The following is a 19,347-nucleotide window of genomic DNA, read 5'->3' on the forward strand; positions in this document are numbered from 1 at the left end:
ACATGAAGCTGAGAATACTGATGTACCTTTACTACATGAAGCTGAGAATACTGCTGTACTTCTACTACATGAAGCTGAGAATACTGATGTACCTTTACTACATGAAGCTGAGAATACTGATATACCTTTACTACATGAAGCTGAGAATACTGATGTACCTTTACTACATGAAGCTGAGAATACTGATGTACCTTTACTACATGAAGCTGAGAATACTGATGTACTTCTACTACATGAAGCTGAGAATACTGATGTACCTTTACTACATGAAGCTGAGAATACTGATGTACCTTTACTACATGAAGCTGAGAATACTGATGTACTTCTACTACATGAAGCTGAGAATACTGATGTACCTTTACTACATGAAGCTGAGAATACAGATGTACCTTTACTACATGAAGCTGAGAATACTGATGTACTTCTACTACATGAAGCTGAGAATACTGATGTACCTTTACTACATGAAGCTGAGAATACTGATGTACTTCTACTACATGAAGCTGAGAATACTGTTGTACCTTTACTACATGAAGCTGAGAATACTGATGTACCTTTACTACATTAAGCTGAGAATACTGATGTACCTTTACTACATGAAGCTGAGAATACTGATGTACCTTTACTACATGAAGCTGAGAATACTGCTGTACCTTTACTACATGAAGCTGAGAATACTGCTGTACTTCTACTACATGAAGCTGAGAATACTGATGTACTTCTACTACATGAAGCTGAGAATACTGATGTACTTCTACTACATGAAGCTGAGAATACTGATGTACCTTTACTACATGAAGCTGAGAATACTGATGTACCTTTACTACATGAAGCTGAGAATACTGATGTACCTTTGCTACATGAAGCTGAGAATACTGATGTACTTCTACTACATGAAGCTGAGAATACTGATGTACCTTTACTACATGAAGCTGAGAATACTGATGTACTTCTACTACATGAAGCTGAGAATACTGATGTACCTTTACTACATGAAGCTGAAAATACTGCTGTACTTCTACTACATGAAGCTGAGAATACTGATGTACCTTTACTACATGAAGCTGAGAATAGTGATGTACCTTTACTACATGAAGCTGAGAATACTGATGTACCTTTACTACATGAAGCTGAGAATACTGCTGTACTTCTACTACATGAAGCTGAGAATACTGATGTACTTCTACTACATGAAGCTGAGAATACTGATGTACCTTTACTACATGAAGCTGAGAATACTGATGTACTTCTACTACATGAAGCTGAGAATACTGATGTACTTCTACTACATGAAGCTGAGAATACTGCTGTACTTCTACTACATGAAGCTGAGAATACTGATGTACCTTTACTACATGAAGCTGAGAATACTGATGTACTTCTACTACATGAAGCTGAGAATACTGATGTACTTCTACTACATGAAGCTGAGAATACTGATGTACTTCTACTACATGAAGCTGAGAATACTTCTGTACTTCTACTACATGAAGCTGAGAATACTGCTGTACTTCTACTACATGAAGCTGAGAATACTGCTGTACTTCTACTACATGAAGCTGAGAATACTGATGTACTTCTACTACATGAAGCTGAGAATACTGATGTACCTTTACCACATGAAGCTGAGAATACTGATGTACTTCTACTACATGAAGCTGAGAATACTGATGTACCTTTACTACATGAAGCTGAGAATACTGATGTACCTTTACTACATGAAGCTGAGAATACTGATGTACTTCTACTACATGAAGCTGAGAATACTGATGTACCTTTACTACATGAAGCTGAGAATACTGATGTACTTCTACTACATGAAGCTGAGAATACTGATGTACCTTTACTACATGAAGCTGAGAATACTGCTGTACCTTTACTACATGAAGCTGAGAATACTGATGTACCTTTACTACATGAAGCTGAGAATACTGATGTACCTTTACTACATTAAGCTGAGAATACTGATGTACCTTTACTACATGAAGCTGAGAATACTGATGTACCTTTACTACATGAAGCTGAGAATACTGATGTACCTTTACTACATGAAGCTGAGAATACTGCTGTACCTTTACTACATGAAGCTGAGAATATTGATGTACCTTTACTACATGAAGCTGAGAATACTGATGTACCTTTACTACATGAAGCTGAGAATACTGCTGTACTTCTACTACATGAAGCTGAGAATACTGATGTACTTCTACTACATGAAGCTGAGAATACTGATGTACCTTTACTACATGAAGCTGAGAATACTGATGTACTTCTACTACATGAAGCTGAGAATACTGATGTACTTCTACTACATGAAGCTGAGAATACTGCTGTACTTCTACTACATGAAGCTGAGAATACTGATGTACCTTTACTACATGAAGCTGAGAATACTGATGTACTTCTACTACATGAAACTGAGAATACTGATGTACCTTTACTACATGAAGCTGAGAATACTGATGTACCTTTACTACATGAAGCTGAGAATACTGCTGTACTTCTACTACATGAAGCTGAGAATACTGCTGTACTTCTATTACATGAAGCTGAGAATACTGCTGTACTTCTACTACATGAAGCTGAGAATACTGATGTACTTCTACTACATGAAGCTGAGAATACTGATGTACCTTTACTACATGAAGCTGAGAATACTGATGTACCTTTACTACATGAAGCTGAGAATACCGATGTACTTCTACTACATGAAGCTGAGAATACTGATGTACCTTTACTACATGAAGCTGAGAATACTGATGTACCTTTACTACATGAAGCTGAGAATACTGCTGTACTTCTACTACATGAAGCTGAGAATACTGATGTACCTTTACTACATGAAGCTGAGAATACTGATGTACCTTTACTACATGAAGCTGAGAATACTGATGTACTTCTACTACATGAAGCTGAGAATACTGATGTACCTTTACTACATGAAGCTGAGAATACTTCTGTACTTCTACTACATGAAGCTGAGAATACTGATGTACCTTTACTACATGAAGCTGAGAATACTGATGTACCTTTACTACATGAAGCTGAGAATACTGATGTACCTTTACTACATGAAGCTGAGAATACTGATGTACCTTTACTACATGAAGCTGAGAATACTGATGTACTTCTACTACATGAAGCTGAGAATACTGATGTACCTTTACTACATGAAGCTGAAAATACTGCTGTACTTCTACTACATGAAGCTGAGAATACTGATGTACCTTTACTACATGAAGCTGAGAATACTGATGTACCTTTACTACATGAAGCTGAGAATACTGATGTACCTTTACTACATGAAGCTGAGAATACTGCTGTACTTCTACTACATGAAGCTGAGAATACTGATGTACTTCTACTACATGAAGCTGAGAATACTGATGTACCTTTACTACATGAAGCTGAGAATACTGATGTACTTCTACTACATGAAGCTGAGAATACTGATGTACTTCTACTACATGAAGCTGAGAATACTGCTGTACTTCTACTACATGAAGCTGAGAATACTGATGTACCTTTACTACATGAAGCTGAGAATACTGATGTACTTCTACTACATGAAGCTGAGAATACTGATGTACTTCTACTACATGAAGCTGAGAATACTGCTGTACTTCTACTACATGAAGCTGAGAATACTGCTGTACTTCTACTACATGAAGCTGAGAATACTGCTGTACTTCTACTACATGAAGCTGAGAATACTGATGTACTTCTACTACATGAAGCTGAGAATACTGATGTACCTTTACTACATGAAGCTGAGAATACTGATGTACTTCTACTACATGAAGCTGAGAATACTGATGTACCTTTACTACATGAAGCTGAGAATACTGATGTACCTTTACTACATGAAGCTGAGAATACTGATGTACTTCTACTACATGAAGCTGAGAATACTGATGTACCTTTACTACATGAAGCTGAGAATACTGATGTACTTCTACTACATGAAGCTGAGAATACTGATGTACCTTTACTACATGAAGCTGAGAATACTGCTGTACCTTTACTACATGAAGCTGAGAATACTGATGTACCTTTACTACATGAAGCTGAGAATACTGATGTACCTTTACTACATGAAGCTGAGAATACTGATGTACCTTTACTACATTAAGCTGAGAATACTGATGTACCTTTACTACATGAAGCTGAGAATACTGATGTACCTTTACTACATGAAGCTGAGAATACTGATGTACCTTTACTACATGAAGCTGAGAATACTGCTGTACCTTTACTACATGAAGCTGAGAATACTGATGTACCTTTACTACATGAAGTTGAGAATACTGATGTACCTTTACTACATGAAGCTGAGAATACTGCTGTACTTCTACTACATGAAGCTGAGAATACTGATGTACTTCTACTACATGAAGCTGAGAATACTGATGTACCTTTACTACATGAAGCTGAGAATACTGATGTACTTCTACTACATGAAGCTGAGAATACTGATGTACTTCTACTACATGAAGCTGAGAATACTGCTGTACTTCTACTACATCAAGCTGAGAATACTGATGTACCTTTACTACATGAAGCTGAGAATACTGATGTACTTCTACTACATGAAACTGAGAATACTGATGTACCTTTACTACATGAAGCTGAGAATACTGATGTACCTTTACTACATGAAGCTGAGAATACTGCTGTACTTCTACTACATGAAGCTGAGAATACTGCTGTACTTCTACTACATGAAGCTGAGAATACTGCTGTACTTCTACTACATGAAGCTGAGAATACTGATGTACTTCTACTACATGAAGCTGAGAATACTGATGTACCTTTACTACATGAAGCTGAGAATACTGATGTACCTTTACTACATGAAGCTGAGAATACTCATGTACTTCTACTACATGAAGCTGAGAATACTGATGTACCTTTACTACATGAAGCTGAGAATACTGATGTACCTTTACTACATGAAGCTGAGAATACTGCTGTACTTCTACTACATGAAGCTGAGAATACTGATGTACTTCTACTACATGAAGCTGAGAATACTGATGTACTTCTACTACATGAAGCTGAGAATACTGATGTACCTTTACTACATGAAGCTGAGAATACTGATGTACTTCTACTACATGAAGCTGAGAATACTGATGTACCTTTACTACATGAAGCTGAGAATACTTATGTACCTTTACTACATGAAGCTGAGAATACTGATGTACCTTTACTACATGAAGCTGAGAATACTGATGTACCTTTACTACATGAAGCTGAGAATACTGCTGTACTTCTACTACATGAAGCTGAGAATACTGATGTACCTTTACTACATGAAGCTGAGAATACTGATGTACCTTTACTACATGAAGCTGAGAATACTGATGTACTTCTACTACATGAAGCTGAGAATACTGATGTACCTTTACTACATGAAGCTGAGAATACTGCTGTACTTCTACTACATGAAGCTGAGAATACTGATGTACCTTTACTACATGAAGCTGAGAATACTAATGTACCTTTACTACATGAAGCTGAGAATACTGATGTACTTCTACTACATGAAGCTGAGAATACTGCTGTACTTCTACTACATGAAGCTGAGAATACTGATGTACTTCTACTACATGAAACTGAGAATACTGCTGTACTTCTACTACATGAAGCTTAGAATACTGCTGTACTTCTACTACATGAAGCTGAGAATACTGATGTACCTTTACTACATGAAGCTGAGAATACTGATGTACTTCTACTACATGAAGCTGAGAATACTGATGTACTTCTACTACATGAAACTGAGAATACTGATGTACCTTTACTACATGAAGCTGAGAATACTACTGTACTTCTACTACATGAAGCTGAGAATACTGCTGTACTTCTACTACATGAAGCTGAGAATACTGATGTACCTTTACTACATGAAGCTGAGAATACTGATGTACTTCTACTACATGAAGCTGAGAATACTGATGTACTTCTACTACATGAAGCTGAGAATACTGATGTACTTCTACTACATGAAGCTGAGAATACTGATGTACTTCTACTACATGAAGCTGAGAATCTCAAACAGAAACATTAAAACACAGACGTCTGTTTTTCTTCCATCACTTTATTTTTTCTTTCAAATTAAAAGACAAATTAAAAGCATCTCTCCGTCGTCCGTCTGGACGTTAAAACCAACGAAGAAGAAGAAGAACGTCCAGCGGCGTCTCTATAAAATATAACAAGGACAGAGCAGCCGGAGCTCGTCCTCCAGCGTCCTCTAGATAAAGTGCATCAAGTCCAACTGAGAGACGCCCTCCTCACCATCTTCATCATCATCACGTCGTCTCAGAGAATAAAACCAGCCGAGGCTCATCAGACCAACAGCAGCAGGAAACATCTGATCAATTATCTTCATCATCAATATAAAGTCCAATCAGTCTCTCCGTCTTCATCACCTCGTCTTCACCTTTAGTTCATTAACTGTGTTCTCTCCGTCAGATTCATTATTCTAACCTGTTCTTACTGACTGTCTGTCTCATAAACCTTTATTGTGAAAGGGTTATCATTCATCTTAACTCACTTCCTTCCTTCAGGCCGCCGCTGCAGGACTTTCAAAATAAAGGCACGTTTCTACTTAAATACTGAATCTGTTCCCGTGATGAAGACCGTGATGAAGAACGTCACACCTTCACTAACAGTTCACATTCTATCTTTATTGCTCCATTTATCTGATTAGTTTTATATATAAATATATATACTTATATATTTTTATATGTTTATGTATAAATATATATATTTATATAAACTTAACAGAACTTAACTATTGATTGTTGCTATAGATTATCAGTGTTTGTCTGTGACCTGTGTTAATGCATGCATTATAGATTATTATTATAATAATAATAATCATGTTGCTGCTGCTGTCGGTGTGAAGCGGTCCACGCGGCGGCTGCTGATGATGTCACTGTGATAAAGGTCACATGACTCTAGTTGACAGGTTGTATAGATTGTGTATTGATCCGTCCATCCGTTTATTGATCAGTCCGTCTCAGCAGCGCTCTGTGTGTGTGTGTGTGTGTGTGTGTGTGTGTGTGTGTGGGTTATTGGTTTCCATGGTGACGGGAAGACGCTCACATCTTCATTCAGGCGTTCATCGATGCTGCAGGTTTAAAGATGGCCACACACACACAGAGAGCGCCGGGCGCCACCGCCGCCACCACCGCCGGCGTCTCTACAGACCCAGAGACTTCCGTACGATCTTCTGGGCCAGTTTGTAGAACTGCTCTCTGTCCTCACGCCACATTTTAGAGGCGTCCACGTTAGCTCCACTCTCATCATTAGGCTCTGAGAGGAGAGGAAGGGAGGGAACCAGGGAGGAAACCAGGGAGGGAACCAGGGAGGAAACCAGGGAGGAAACCAGGGAGGAAACCAGGGAGGGAACCAGGGAGGGAACCAGGGAGGAAACCAGGGAGGAAACCAGGGAGGGAACCAGGGAGGGAACCAGGGAGGGAACCAGGGAGGAAACCAGAGGAAGGAAACAAGAGGGAGGAAACCAGGGAGGGAACCAGGGAGGGAACCAGGGAGGAAACCAGGGAGGAAACCAGGGAGGGAACCAGGGAGGAAACCAGAGGAAGGAAACAAGAGGGAGGAAACCAGAGGAAGGAAACAAGAGGGAGGAAACGAGGGAGGGAACCAGAGGAAGGAAACAAGAGGGAGGAAATGAGGGAGGAAACAAGAGAGGAAACGAGAGAGTCAGTGTTGTATCTCCAGTATTAGTGGAGTTCTATGTCTCTGTACTGCAGCTCTATGCAGGCTGAAAGTAGACCGGTCCGGTTCTGGTTCTGGTTCTGTCTGATTGTTTGTACATTGAGGTCTTCTCAGACGGGGAGCGTCCTCGCTGTGATCCGTGAGTAAACGCCAGGCGCTGTGTGTGGTAACCATGGAAACGGTGCACTACTGTATGCTACGTATCTGTATAACATGCTGACCACAGACAGGTGTGAATGTGTCCTACCGGCTAACATGCTGACCAGAGACAGGTGTGAATGTGTCCTACCTGCTAACATGCTGACTACAGACAGGTGTGAATGTGTCCTACCGGCTAACATGCTGACTACAGACAGGTGTGAATGTGTCCTACCTGCTTACATGCTGACTACAGACAGGTGTGAATGTGTCCTACCTGCTTACATGCTGACTACAGACAGGTGTGAATGTGTCCTACCGGCTAACATGCTGACCAGAGACAGGTGTGAATGTGTCCTACCTGCTAACATGTTGACTACAGACAGGTGTGAATGTGTCCTACCGGCTAACATGCTGACCAGAGACAGGTGTGAATGTGTCCTACCTGCTAACATGTTGACTACAGACAGGTGTGAATGTGTCCTACCGGCTAACATGCTGACCACAGACAGGTGTGAATGTGTCCTACCGGCTAACATGCTGACTACAGACAGGTGTGAATGTGTCCTACCTGCTAACATGCTGACTACAGACAGGTGTGAATGTGTCCTACCAGCTAACATGCTGACTACAGACAGGTGTGAATGTGTCCTACCTGCTAACATGCTGACTACAGACAGGTGTGAATGTGTCCTACCTGCTAACATGTTGACCACAGACAGGTGTGAATGTGTCCTACCTGCTAACATGTTGACCACAGACAGGTGTGAATGTGTCCTACCTGCTAACATGCTGACTACAGACAGGTGTGAATGTGTCCTACCTGCTAACATGCTGACTACAGACAGGTGTGAATGTGTCCTACCGGCTAACATGCTGACTACAGACAGGTGTGAATGTGTCCTACCTGCTAACATGCTGACTACAGACAGGTGTGAATGTGTCCTACCTGCTAACATGCTGACCAGAGACAGGTGTGAATGTGTCCTACCTGCTAACATGTTGACTACAGACAGGTGTGAATGTGTCCTACCTGCTAACATGTTGACTACAGACAGGTGTGAATGTGTCCTACCGGCTAACATGCTGACTACAGACAGGTGTGAATGTGTCCTACCGGCTAACATGCTGACTAGACAGGTGTGAATGTGTCCTACCTGCTAACATGCTGACTACAGACAGGTGTGAATGTGTCCTACCTGCTAACATGCTGACTACAGACAGGTGTGAATGTGTCCTACCTGCTAACATGCTGACTACAGACAGGTGTGAATGTGTCCTACCTGCTAACATGTTGACCAGACAGGTGTGAATGTGTCCTACCTTCTAACATGTTGACCACAGACAGGTGTGAATGTGTCCTACCTGCTAACATGCTGACTACAGACAGGTGTGAATGTGTCCTACCTGCTAACATGCTGACTACAGACAGGTGTGAATGTGTCCTACCTGCTAACATGCTGACTACAGACAGGTGTGAATGTGTCCTACCTGCTAACATGTTGACCACAGACAGGTGTGAATGTGTCCTACCTGCTAACATGCTGACTACAGACAGGTGTGAATGTGTCCTACCTGCTAACATGCTGACTACAGACAGGTGTGAATGTGTCCTACCTGCTAACATGCTGACTACAGACAGGTGTGAATGTGTCCTACCTGCTAACATGTTGACTACAGACAGGTGTGAATGTGTCCTACCTGCTAACATGCTGACTACAGACAGGTGTGAATGTGTCCTACCTGCTAACATGCTGACCAGAGACAGGTGTGAATGTGTCCTACCTGCTAACATGTTGACTACAGACAGGTGTGAATGTGTCCTACCTGCTAACATGCTGACTACAGACAGGTGTGAATGTGTCCTACCTGCTAACATGTTGACCACAGACAGGTGTGAATGTGTCCTACCTGCTAACATGCTGACTACAGACAGGTGTGAATGTGTCCTACCTGCTAACATGCTGACTACAGACAGGTGTGAATGTGTCCTACCTGCTTACATGTTGACTACAGACAGGTGTGAATGTGTCCTACCTGCTAACATACTGACCACAGACAGGTGTGAATGTGTCCTACCTGCTAACATGCTGACTACAGACAGGTGTGAATGTGTCCTACCGGCTAACATGCTGACTACAGACAGGTGTGAATGTGTCCTACCTGCTAACATGCTGACTACAGACAGGTGTGAATGTGTCCTACCTGCTAACATGCTGACCAGAGACAGGTGTGAATGTGTCCTACCTGCTAACATGCTGACCAGAGACAGGTGTGAATGTGTCCTACCTGCTAACATGCTGACTACAGACAGGTGTGAATGTGTCCTACCTGCTAACATGCTGACTACAGACAGGTGTGAATGTGTCCTACCTGCTAACATGCTGACCACAGACAGGTGTGAATGTGTCCTACCTGCTAACATGCTGACTACAGACAGGTGGGAATGTGTCCTACCTGCTAACATGTTGACTACAGACATGTGTGAATGTGTCCTACCTGCTAACATGTTGACTACAGACAGGTGTGAATGTGTCCTACCTGCTAACATGCTGACTACAGACAGGTGTGAATGTGTCCTACCTGCTAACATGCTGACTACAGACAGGTGTGAATGTGTCCTACCTGCTAACATGTTGACTACAGACAGGTGTGAATGTGTCCTACCTGCTAACATGCTGACCACAGACAGGTGTGAATGTGTCCTACCTGCTAACATGCTGACTACAGACAGGTGTGAATGTGTCCTACCTGCTTACATGCTGACTACAGACAGGTGTGAATGTGTCCTACCTGCTAACATGTTGACTACAGACAGGTGTGAATGTGTCCTACCTGCTAACATGCTGACTACAGACAGGTGTGAATGTGTCCTACCTGCTAACATGCTGACTACAGACAGGTGTGAATGTGTCCTACCTGCTAACATGCTGACTACAGACAGGTGTGAATGTGTCCTACCTGCTAACATGCTGACTATAGACAGGTGTGAATGTGTCCTACCTGCTAACATGTTGACTACAGACAGGTGTGAATGTGTCCTACCTGCTAACATGCTGACCAGACAGGTGTGAATGTGTCCTACCTGCTAACATGCTGACCAGAGACAGGTGTGAATGTGTCCTACCTGCTAACATGCTGACCAGAGACAGGTGTGAATGTGTCCTACCTGCTAACATGCTGACTACAGACAGGTGTGAATGTGTCCTACCTGCTAACATGCTGACCAGAGACAGGTGTGAATGTGTCCTACCTGCTAACATGCTGACCAGAGACAGGTGTGAATGTGCCCTACCTGCTAACATGCTGACTACAGACAGGTGTGAATGTGTCCTACCTGCTAACATGCTGACCACAGACAGGTGTGAATGTGTCCTACCTGCTAACATGCTGACTACAGACAGGTGTGAATGTGTCCTACCTGCTAACATGCTGACCACAGACAGGTGTGAATGTGTCCTACCTGCTAACATGCTGACTACAGACAGGTGTGAATGTGTCCTACCTGCTAACATGCTGACCACAGACAGCAGGATCTTCTCAACACTCTGAACTGGACTCCATCTCTCAGCGCTGCTCTCATATCCCATCGGATCATCACCTGGAGCATGAAGGATGGAGATACACACCCTCCCATCTGGATAGACTACAGGAGGAGGAGGAGGAACGAGTTAGTATCAGAGCATGAGGTCACATCTGACTAACACACCTGAAAAAAGGTTCAACGATTGAAAGTCGAGACGCTTTTACTTTTACGTTGAAGGTCCAGACGCTTTTACGTTGAAAGTCCAGACACTTTTACGTTGAAAGTCCAGACGCTTCTGCGCTGAAAGTCCAGACGCTTTTGTGCTGAAAGTCCAGACGCTTTTGCGCTGAAAGTTCAGACGCTTTTGTGCTGAAAGTCCAGACGCTTTTGCGCTGAAAGTTCAGACGCTTTTGTGCTGAAAGTCCAGACGCTTTTGCGCTGAAAGTTCAGACGCTTCTGCGCTGAAAGTTCAGACGCTTCTGCGCTGAAAGTTCAGACGCTTCTGCGCTGAAAGTCCAGACGCTTTTATGTTGAAAGTCCAGACGCTTTTACGCTGAAAGTCCAGACGCTTTTGCGCTGAAAGTCCAGACGCTTTTGCGTTGAAAGTCCAGACGCTTTTGCGCTGAAAGTCCAGACGCTTTTATGTTGAAAGTCCAGACGCTTTTATGTTGAAAGTCCAGGTGTTTTTTCCAGATGCTTTAGTGTGGTTAAGGTGTTTACTGGGAGGACTTTTTTGAAAGTGGAGACAGTTTTTGAAGACTTCTCTGAAGATTGAGGGCTTTTTTAAAAAGGTTAAGACACTTTTATTTATCTTATATTAATATAATATAATTATAATAATAACATTTATGTTATATTAATATTGTATAATCTGTGGGAATGGAACCGTCAACCTGCTGCCGGTTCTTTAGTCCTTTAGTTGTGTATATGTGAGACCCGGGGATAGTGCTGTGCTGTGCTGTGTTGTTCAGACTCTGCTCAGTGTTTCTTCTTCATGTGTTTCATCTTTATCTGCTGTGGTTTGTTGATGGAGGATCAGACGCTACAGGAAGTTCAGCTCACGGCCATGCTGGCGTGTCTGTGTGATGATGATGATGATGATGATGACGGGTCACCAGCGAGTGTCCCGTCCTCTAATCAGTAGGGAGCGTGCTCAGACTGCGTCTCCCTGCTGTGACATCATCGCTCAGGCTGCAGTCTACTAATCACAGCGCTAATGACAGCATGCTAACGACATGCTAACGGCGTGCTAACGGAGGAGCGCGGCGTGTCCCGACAGGTCAAATGACGGGTTTACAGCGGAACACGGAGAGTCAGCGGGTTTGTGTTGCCACGGAGACGTCACATGATGTTTAACTCACTGTTGGGGTGGAACATGTCGCAGGTGAACCTCATCTTGGGAGGACTGAGAGGATAATCAGACGGGAAGCTGAGGACGGCAGGGAACACGCCGCCTTCAAAACACGTGTCCTGAGGACCCCTGAAACACACAGAACCACCGGTTAGAACACTGTGGGTTCTCTCAGCACAGAACCTCAGCTGGAGCACGGGAGAACAGCAGAAAGACAGAACAACAGTGGTATCAATCAGAGCCTGACTCGGGTTCTTTAGGAGGTTAAAGGTCAACACCTAAGTAATACAGGGCATGTTGTGTTCTAGTGGTTCTTTAGGAGGTTCTACTGAGCCTTAAAGAACAACACCTTAGTAATACAGGGCATGTTGTGTTCTAGTGGTTCTTTAGGAGGTTCTACTGAGCCTTAAAGAACAACACCTTAGTAATACATGACATGTTGTGTTCTAGTGGTTCTTTAGGAGGTTCTACTGAGCCTTAAAGAACAACACCTTAGTAATACAGGGCATGTTGTGTTCTAGTGGTTCTTTAGGAGGTTCTACTGAGCCTTAAAGAACAACACCTTAGTAATACAGGGCATGTTGTGTTCTAGTGGTTCTTTAGGAGGTTCTACTGAGCCTTAAAGAACAACACCTTAGTAATACATGACATGTTGGGTTCTAGTGGTTGTTTAGGGAGTCCTAGTGGTCCTTCAAGAGAATTTAGTGGCCAGGTAAGAGGTTCTAGCAGTCCTTTAGGAAGTTCTAGCTTACCTTTAGAAGGTTCTAGGGATCGTAAGAGGTTCTAGCAGTCCTTTAGGATGATTTAGTGCCCCTTTGTGAGGATCTAGGGTTCCTTACAGAGGTTCTAGCAGTCTTTAAGGAAGTTCTAGCTTACTTTTAGAAGGTTCTAGGGATCGTAAGAGGTTCTAACAGTCCTTTAGGGTGATTTAGGGCTCCTTTGTGAGGATCTTATTTATTTGTTTCAAGACAACATTTACATTAAATGAACGAATTAAATGTCTGAAGAATCTCTTTGGACTCCAGGAACTAACGAGATTCATTTCTGGTATTTGACGGGATAAATATTAACAATAAATATAAATGAATAACCATCAACAGACTGTAGATAATGTCAGAAACAGAGTGAGCTCAGTGTTGGTTAGTGAGGCAGCAGCAGCACCTGCTGGTCACATCAACCATCACACCTGATCATATAATATAATATAATATAATAAATATAATATAATATAATATAATATCCATCCTGTTTGGTGATTCTGTTGGTTTATTCTATCTAGTCTCTGTTTTAGAAGACTATTGAACACACATTGACATATAGAACATATAAAACAGAGAGGCAGTCTGTTCTGCTTCCATCAGCTTCAGTATTAGTGAAACCTGACTGTCTGATCTGAAGAAGAGGTTCAGAAGAAGATCCACACTTTAAACTGTTAAAGTCATGAGTGATAGAGTAGAGACACCCTGATCCTGTTTGTTAGTCTGATCCTGACTGCTGATGGTTGATAGAGTCCTGATCCTGTTTGTTAGTCTGATCCTGACTGCTGATGGTTGATAGAGTCCTGATCCTGTTTGTTAGTCTGATCTTGACTGCTGATGGTTCATAGAGTCCTGATCCTGTCTGTTAGTCTGATCTTGACTGCTGATGGTTGATAGAGTCCTGATCCTGTTTGTTAGTTTGATCCTGACTGCTGATGGTTGATAGAGTCCTGATCCTGTTTGTTAGTCTGATCCTGACTGCTGATGGTTCATAGAGTCCTGATCACGTCTGTTAGTCTGATCCTGACTGCTGATGGTTGATAGAGTCCTGATCCTGTTTGTTAGTCTGATCCTGACTGCTGATGGTTGATAGAGTCCTGATCACGTCTGTTAGTCTGATCCTGACTGCTGATGGTTCATAGAGTCCTGATCCTGTTTGTTAGTCTGATCCTGACTGCTGATGGTTGATAGAGTCCTGATCACGTCTGTTAGTCTGATCCTGACTGCTGATGGTTGATAGAGTCCTGATCCTGTCTGTTAGTCTGATCTTGACTGCTGATGGTTGATAGAGTCCTGATCCTGTTTGTTAGTCTGATCCTGACTGCTGATGGTTGATAGAGTCCTGATCCTGTTTGTTAGTCTGATCCTGACTGCTGATGGTTGATAGAGTCCTGATCCTGTTTGTTAGTCTGATCCTGACTGCTGATGGTTGATAGAGTCCTGATCCTGTCTGTTAGTCTGATCCTGACTGCTGATGGTTGATAGAGTCCTGATCACGTCTGTTAGTCTGATCCTGACTGCTGATGGTTGATAGAGTCCTGATCCTGTTTGTTAGTCTGATCCTGACTGCTGATGGTTGATAGAGTCCTGATCCTGTTTGTTAGTCTGATCCTGACTGCTGATGGTTGATAGAGTCCTGATCCTGTTTGTTAGTCTGATCCTGACTGCTGATGGTTGATAGAGTCCTGATCCTGTCTGTTAGTCTGATCTTGACTGCTGATGGTTGATAGAGTCCTGATCCTGTCTGTTAGTCTGATCCTGACTGCTGATGGTTGATAGAGTCCTGATCCTGTTTGTTAGTCTGATCCTGACTGCTGATGGTTGATAGAGTCCTGATCCTGTTTGTTAGTCTGATCCTGACTGCTGATGGTTGATAGAGTCCTGATCCTGTTTGTTAGTCTGATCCTGACTGCTGATGGTTGATAGAGTCCTGATCCTGTTTGTTAGTCTGATCCTGACTGCTGATGGTTGATAGAGTCCTGATCCTGTTTGTTAGTCTGATCCTGACTGCTGATGGTTGATAGAGTCCTGATCCTGTTTGTTAGTCTGATCCTGACTGCTGATGGTTGATAGAGTCCTGATCCTGTTTGTTAGTCTGATCCTGACTGCTGATGGTTGATAGAGTCCTGATCCTGTTTGTTAGTCTGATCCTGACTGCTGATGGTTGATAGAGTCCTGATCCTGTCTGTTAGTCTGATCCTGACTGCTGATGGTTGATAGAGTCCTGATCCTGTTTGTTAGTCTGATCCTGACTGCTGATGGTTGATGAGCTGTCGGACGATACCGATCATGTTTTAGTTGTTTTCTTTAGTTATAACAGCTGGAATACAACTGTAACTGTGTTCAGAGAGAAGAGGGAAGAGATTTACTCTTGCGAGTTGGACCACTGGTATCATCTGGGTTCATTCTCTCTAGACGCTCTGAGAGGAGGGGAGCTCGTCTCCATGGATACCAACAAATAACCTCTGTTGCTGCTCTGTACATGTTGGTGAAGTCATAGATACGTCAGAAAACCAAACTGTATTCACACACAGTGACATCACACTGACTGGATCAAGCAGCCACACGTCTCTGCCGAGCTAGGAACCCAAAATAATAACTGATTTAATATCAATAAACAGACAGTCTGTGGTCTCTGGTCCCTGGACGGAGATGATGGACTATCGTAGCTCTGGGGGACCACAGACAGTCTGTGGTCTCTGGTCCCTGGACGGAGATGATGGACTATCGTAGCTCTGGGGGACCACAGACAGTCTGTGGTCTCTGGTCCCTGGACGGAGATGATGGACTATCGTAGCTCTGGGGGACCACAGACAGATACAACATGTATACATAGTACAGAGTAGATCCTGTAGATGTGTACTCACATGATGAGAGCCTCCCACTCAAAGAAGTTCTCCTCATTGGCTGGACCTGCAGACACCAACACCCAACGTTACTACGGCTACTTCCTGTTACTACAGCTACTTCCTGTTTATCTGGTTACTATGGCTACTTCCGGTTACTACGGCTACTTCCTGTTACTACAGCTACTTCCTGTTTCTCTTTCTACATGGTCACCAACATCTTCAGTCTGGTCCCCAAAGACTTCACAACACCCCAAATATGTCCGGATCCACCCAACCACCAGTAACCTAGTACATCTACTCAAGCAGTGCACTTTAGTACAATCTACACATACTGGTACTTTACTGGAGTATTTCCATTTTCTACTACTCCACTATATTTAAATACAGATACAAGTTCTTCTTACATTATTGATCCAGTTTCAATCATTTTGATTTACTACTTCATCTGTTCAATTTTATAATATACATTTCAAATATTTGTTAGTTTATTATTTTTATTTCAGATTTTATAATAAATACCTACTTTAAAAATATTTCTTATATTTTTGTTTTCTTGTTTTAATTTTCTTTCTTTGCTTTTTATTATAAATTTATTTAAATTTTATTTTTTATTAGAAATATAAGTTGATTATTTTTATTCCACTTTCTTTCTTTGTCTAAATACGTATAGTTCCTGTTGTTTCTGTGTGAAACACTAAAGTAAGTCATATTATATTAATAATATAACGCTGCAGACAGGTGACGTTTGATAACTGGATCAATAATCCAGCTGTTTGATCATCTGCACCAGATTGATCAGTTCAGCTTCTCTATCTGAGGATTTACTGTTTTGATCTGTTTCATTTCTCAGTAAACTGAAACTCACTCAGATCAAACAAGAGATTTACACTTCAGTTGTTCTATTAATGGAGAAAATAATAATCATGAATAAATGAATTGATAATGATAATAATAGAGTGATCTGAAGGTAAAACACACATTAACAACTGTTCTGTCTCACCTGCAACGATCCCCTCAGGTGGGTTCAGAGTCAGCTCTGGAAACACAGACACACAGGTTAGATTCAGGTTTGGAACATTGTTCTTCGTCGCTCCCCACATCATCAGCTGTGCTGCTCATCCCACAAATACATGATGCTTAGAGGTGTGACGTCATTATGAAGGTCAATAAACAGGCTTTTCAACCGTGTAGAATACAATGACCATTAGCATTAGCATCACCATTAGCATTGATACATCAGAGAGATAATCCACCAAACCCAGTTTATTAATATAAAGCTTCTCTTAACTGTGATATGTTCAAACAGGACTAAAGATGAATATAGATATGAATAGAACAGTAAAGTTAACCATGTTAACCAGCTGTAGCTCAGTGTTCTCCTGATGAACCTGACTGTAGCTCAGTGTTCTCCTGATGAACCTGACTGTAGCTCAGTGTTCTCCTGATGAACCTGACTGTAGCTCAGTGTTCTCCTGATGAACCTGACTGTAGCTCAGTGTTCTCCTGATGAACCAGACTGTAGCTCAGTGTTCTCCTGATGAACCTGACTGTAGCTCAGTGTTCTCCTGATGAACCAGACTGTAGCTCAGTGTTCTCCTGATGAACCTGACTGTAGCTCAGTGTTCTCCTGATGAACCAGACTGTAGCTCAGTGTTCTCCTGATGAACCAGACTGTAGCTCAGTGTTCTCCTGATGAACCTGACTGTAGCTCAGTGTTCTCCTGATGAACCAGACTGTAGCTCAGTGTTCTCCTGATGAACCAGACTGTAGCTCAGTGTTCTCCTGATGAACCTGACTGTAGCTCAGTGTTCTCCTGATGAACCAGACTGTAGCTCAGTGTTCTCCTGATGAACCTGACTGTAGCTCAGTGTTCTCCTGATGAACCAGTTTACTAACCTGTGATCTGACAGATAGTCCTCTCTGAGCTTTATTGCAGCACAATAACAGAGAACTGAACTCTGTGTGCTACATGTTGACTTTCATAACGAGTTAGCTTAGCCTGTTAGCTTAGCCTGTTAGCTGTTAGCCTGTTAGCTGTTAGCCTGATAGCTGTTAGCCTGTTAGCTGTTAGCCTGTTAGCTGTTAGCCTGTTAGCTGTTAGCCTGTTAGCTGTTAGCCTGTTAGCTGTTAGCTGTTAGCTGACTCTATCAGTCCGTTACTAAGTTCATGTCTCGTCATATGAAGGTCCGTTAACTCACGTTTATACTCCGCCATCAGTCTCTTCAGCGCGGTACCGGCCATCACCGATTAACCGATTAACCGACTAACGGTTAGAACTCTGAACAACAACAACACCAATAACACCAATAACACCAATAACACTCCTCTGCTCTCAGTCACCAGAGCACTGCTGCTACCGAGCCACCGCTTCCGGCTGTCCTCTCCGCCACAGCGCCCCCTGCTGGTCTGGTAGAGTCCTCTCCGCCACAGCGCCCCCTGCTGGTCTGGTAGAGTCCTCTCCGCCACAGCGCCCCCTGCTGGTCATATATATATATATATATATATGATTCTGATTCTGATATACTGTGAAATACTCTTTTACTGATGTACAAGAACAACAGTATTATCAGCTGGATGAACTCAAAGTATCAAAAGTAAAAGTACTGATTATGAAGAATGTCCCTGTATACTAATCACCAGTCAAGTGCTCTATAAATAAACTTTTATTATGATTATTATGATTATTATGATTATTATTATCATTATCATTATTATTATCATCATTTTTATCATTATTATTATTATCATCATTTTTATTATTGTTATTGTTATTATTATTATGATTATCATCATTATTATTATTATTATTATCATCATTTTTATCATTATTATTATTATTATTATTATTATTATCATCATTTTTATTATTATTATTGTTATTATTATTATTATTATCATCATTTTTATTATTATTATTATTATTATTATCATCATTTTTATTATTATTATTGTTATTATTATTATGATTATCATCATTAT

At 41.7% G+C, this 19,347-nt stretch overlaps 1 protein-coding gene and 2 long non-coding RNA genes across 3 annotated transcripts; 2 read left to right on the plus strand and 1 right to left on the minus strand.

The window, feature by feature from the left end:
* Positions 1-6,087: 6,087 nt before the first annotated feature.
* Positions 6,088-18,745, minus strand: ube2g2 (ubiquitin-conjugating enzyme E2G 2 (UBC7 homolog, yeast)). The gene is made up of 6 exons (XM_074658038.1): positions 18,567-18,745; positions 17,369-17,404; positions 16,387-16,432; positions 12,772-12,890; positions 11,390-11,530; positions 6,088-7,323 (listed from the first exon to the last, which is right to left on the minus strand). Exons 1-6 carry the CDS (start codon positions 18,607-18,609, stop codon positions 7,211-7,213), a joined length of 498 nt encoding a protein of 165 aa, XP_074514139.1. The 5' UTR covers positions 18,610-18,745; the 3' UTR covers positions 6,088-7,210.
* On the plus strand, positions 8,835-10,231 carry LOC141782023 (uncharacterized). The gene is made up of 3 exons (XR_012597012.1): positions 8,835-8,858; positions 9,569-9,652; positions 10,073-10,231. It is a non-coding gene; the product is annotated as an uncharacterized LOC141782023 (long non-coding RNA).
* Positions 10,535-11,377, plus strand: LOC141782022 (uncharacterized). Its single transcript, XR_012597011.1, has 3 exons — positions 10,535-10,576; positions 10,953-11,162; positions 11,205-11,377. It is a non-coding gene; the product is annotated as an uncharacterized LOC141782022 (long non-coding RNA).
* Positions 18,746-19,347: the final 602 nt, after the last annotated feature.

Source organism: Sebastes fasciatus, chromosome 14 (assembly GCF_043250625.1).
Source record: "Sebastes fasciatus isolate fSebFas1 chromosome 14, fSebFas1.pri, whole genome shotgun sequence".
In the NCBI taxonomy this organism is placed as follows: Eukaryota; Metazoa; Chordata; class Actinopteri; order Perciformes; family Sebastidae; genus Sebastes; species Sebastes fasciatus.

Excerpts from the sequence above, each read along its gene's own strand:
- ube2g2 (XM_074658038.1), bottom strand. The coding sequence starts at position 18,609 with ATGGCCGGTACCGCGCTGAAGAGACTGATGGCGGAGTATAAAC. Across the intron at positions 11,531-12,771 it reads CGACATGTTCCACCCCAACA|TCTATCCAGATGGGAGGGTG; the intron begins GTGAGTTAAACA and ends CTCCTCCTGTAG. Across the intron at positions 7,324-11,389 it reads TGTGGTCAGCATGTTAGCAG|AGCCTAATGATGAGAGTGGA; the intron begins GTAGGACACATT and ends CTCTCCTCTCAG.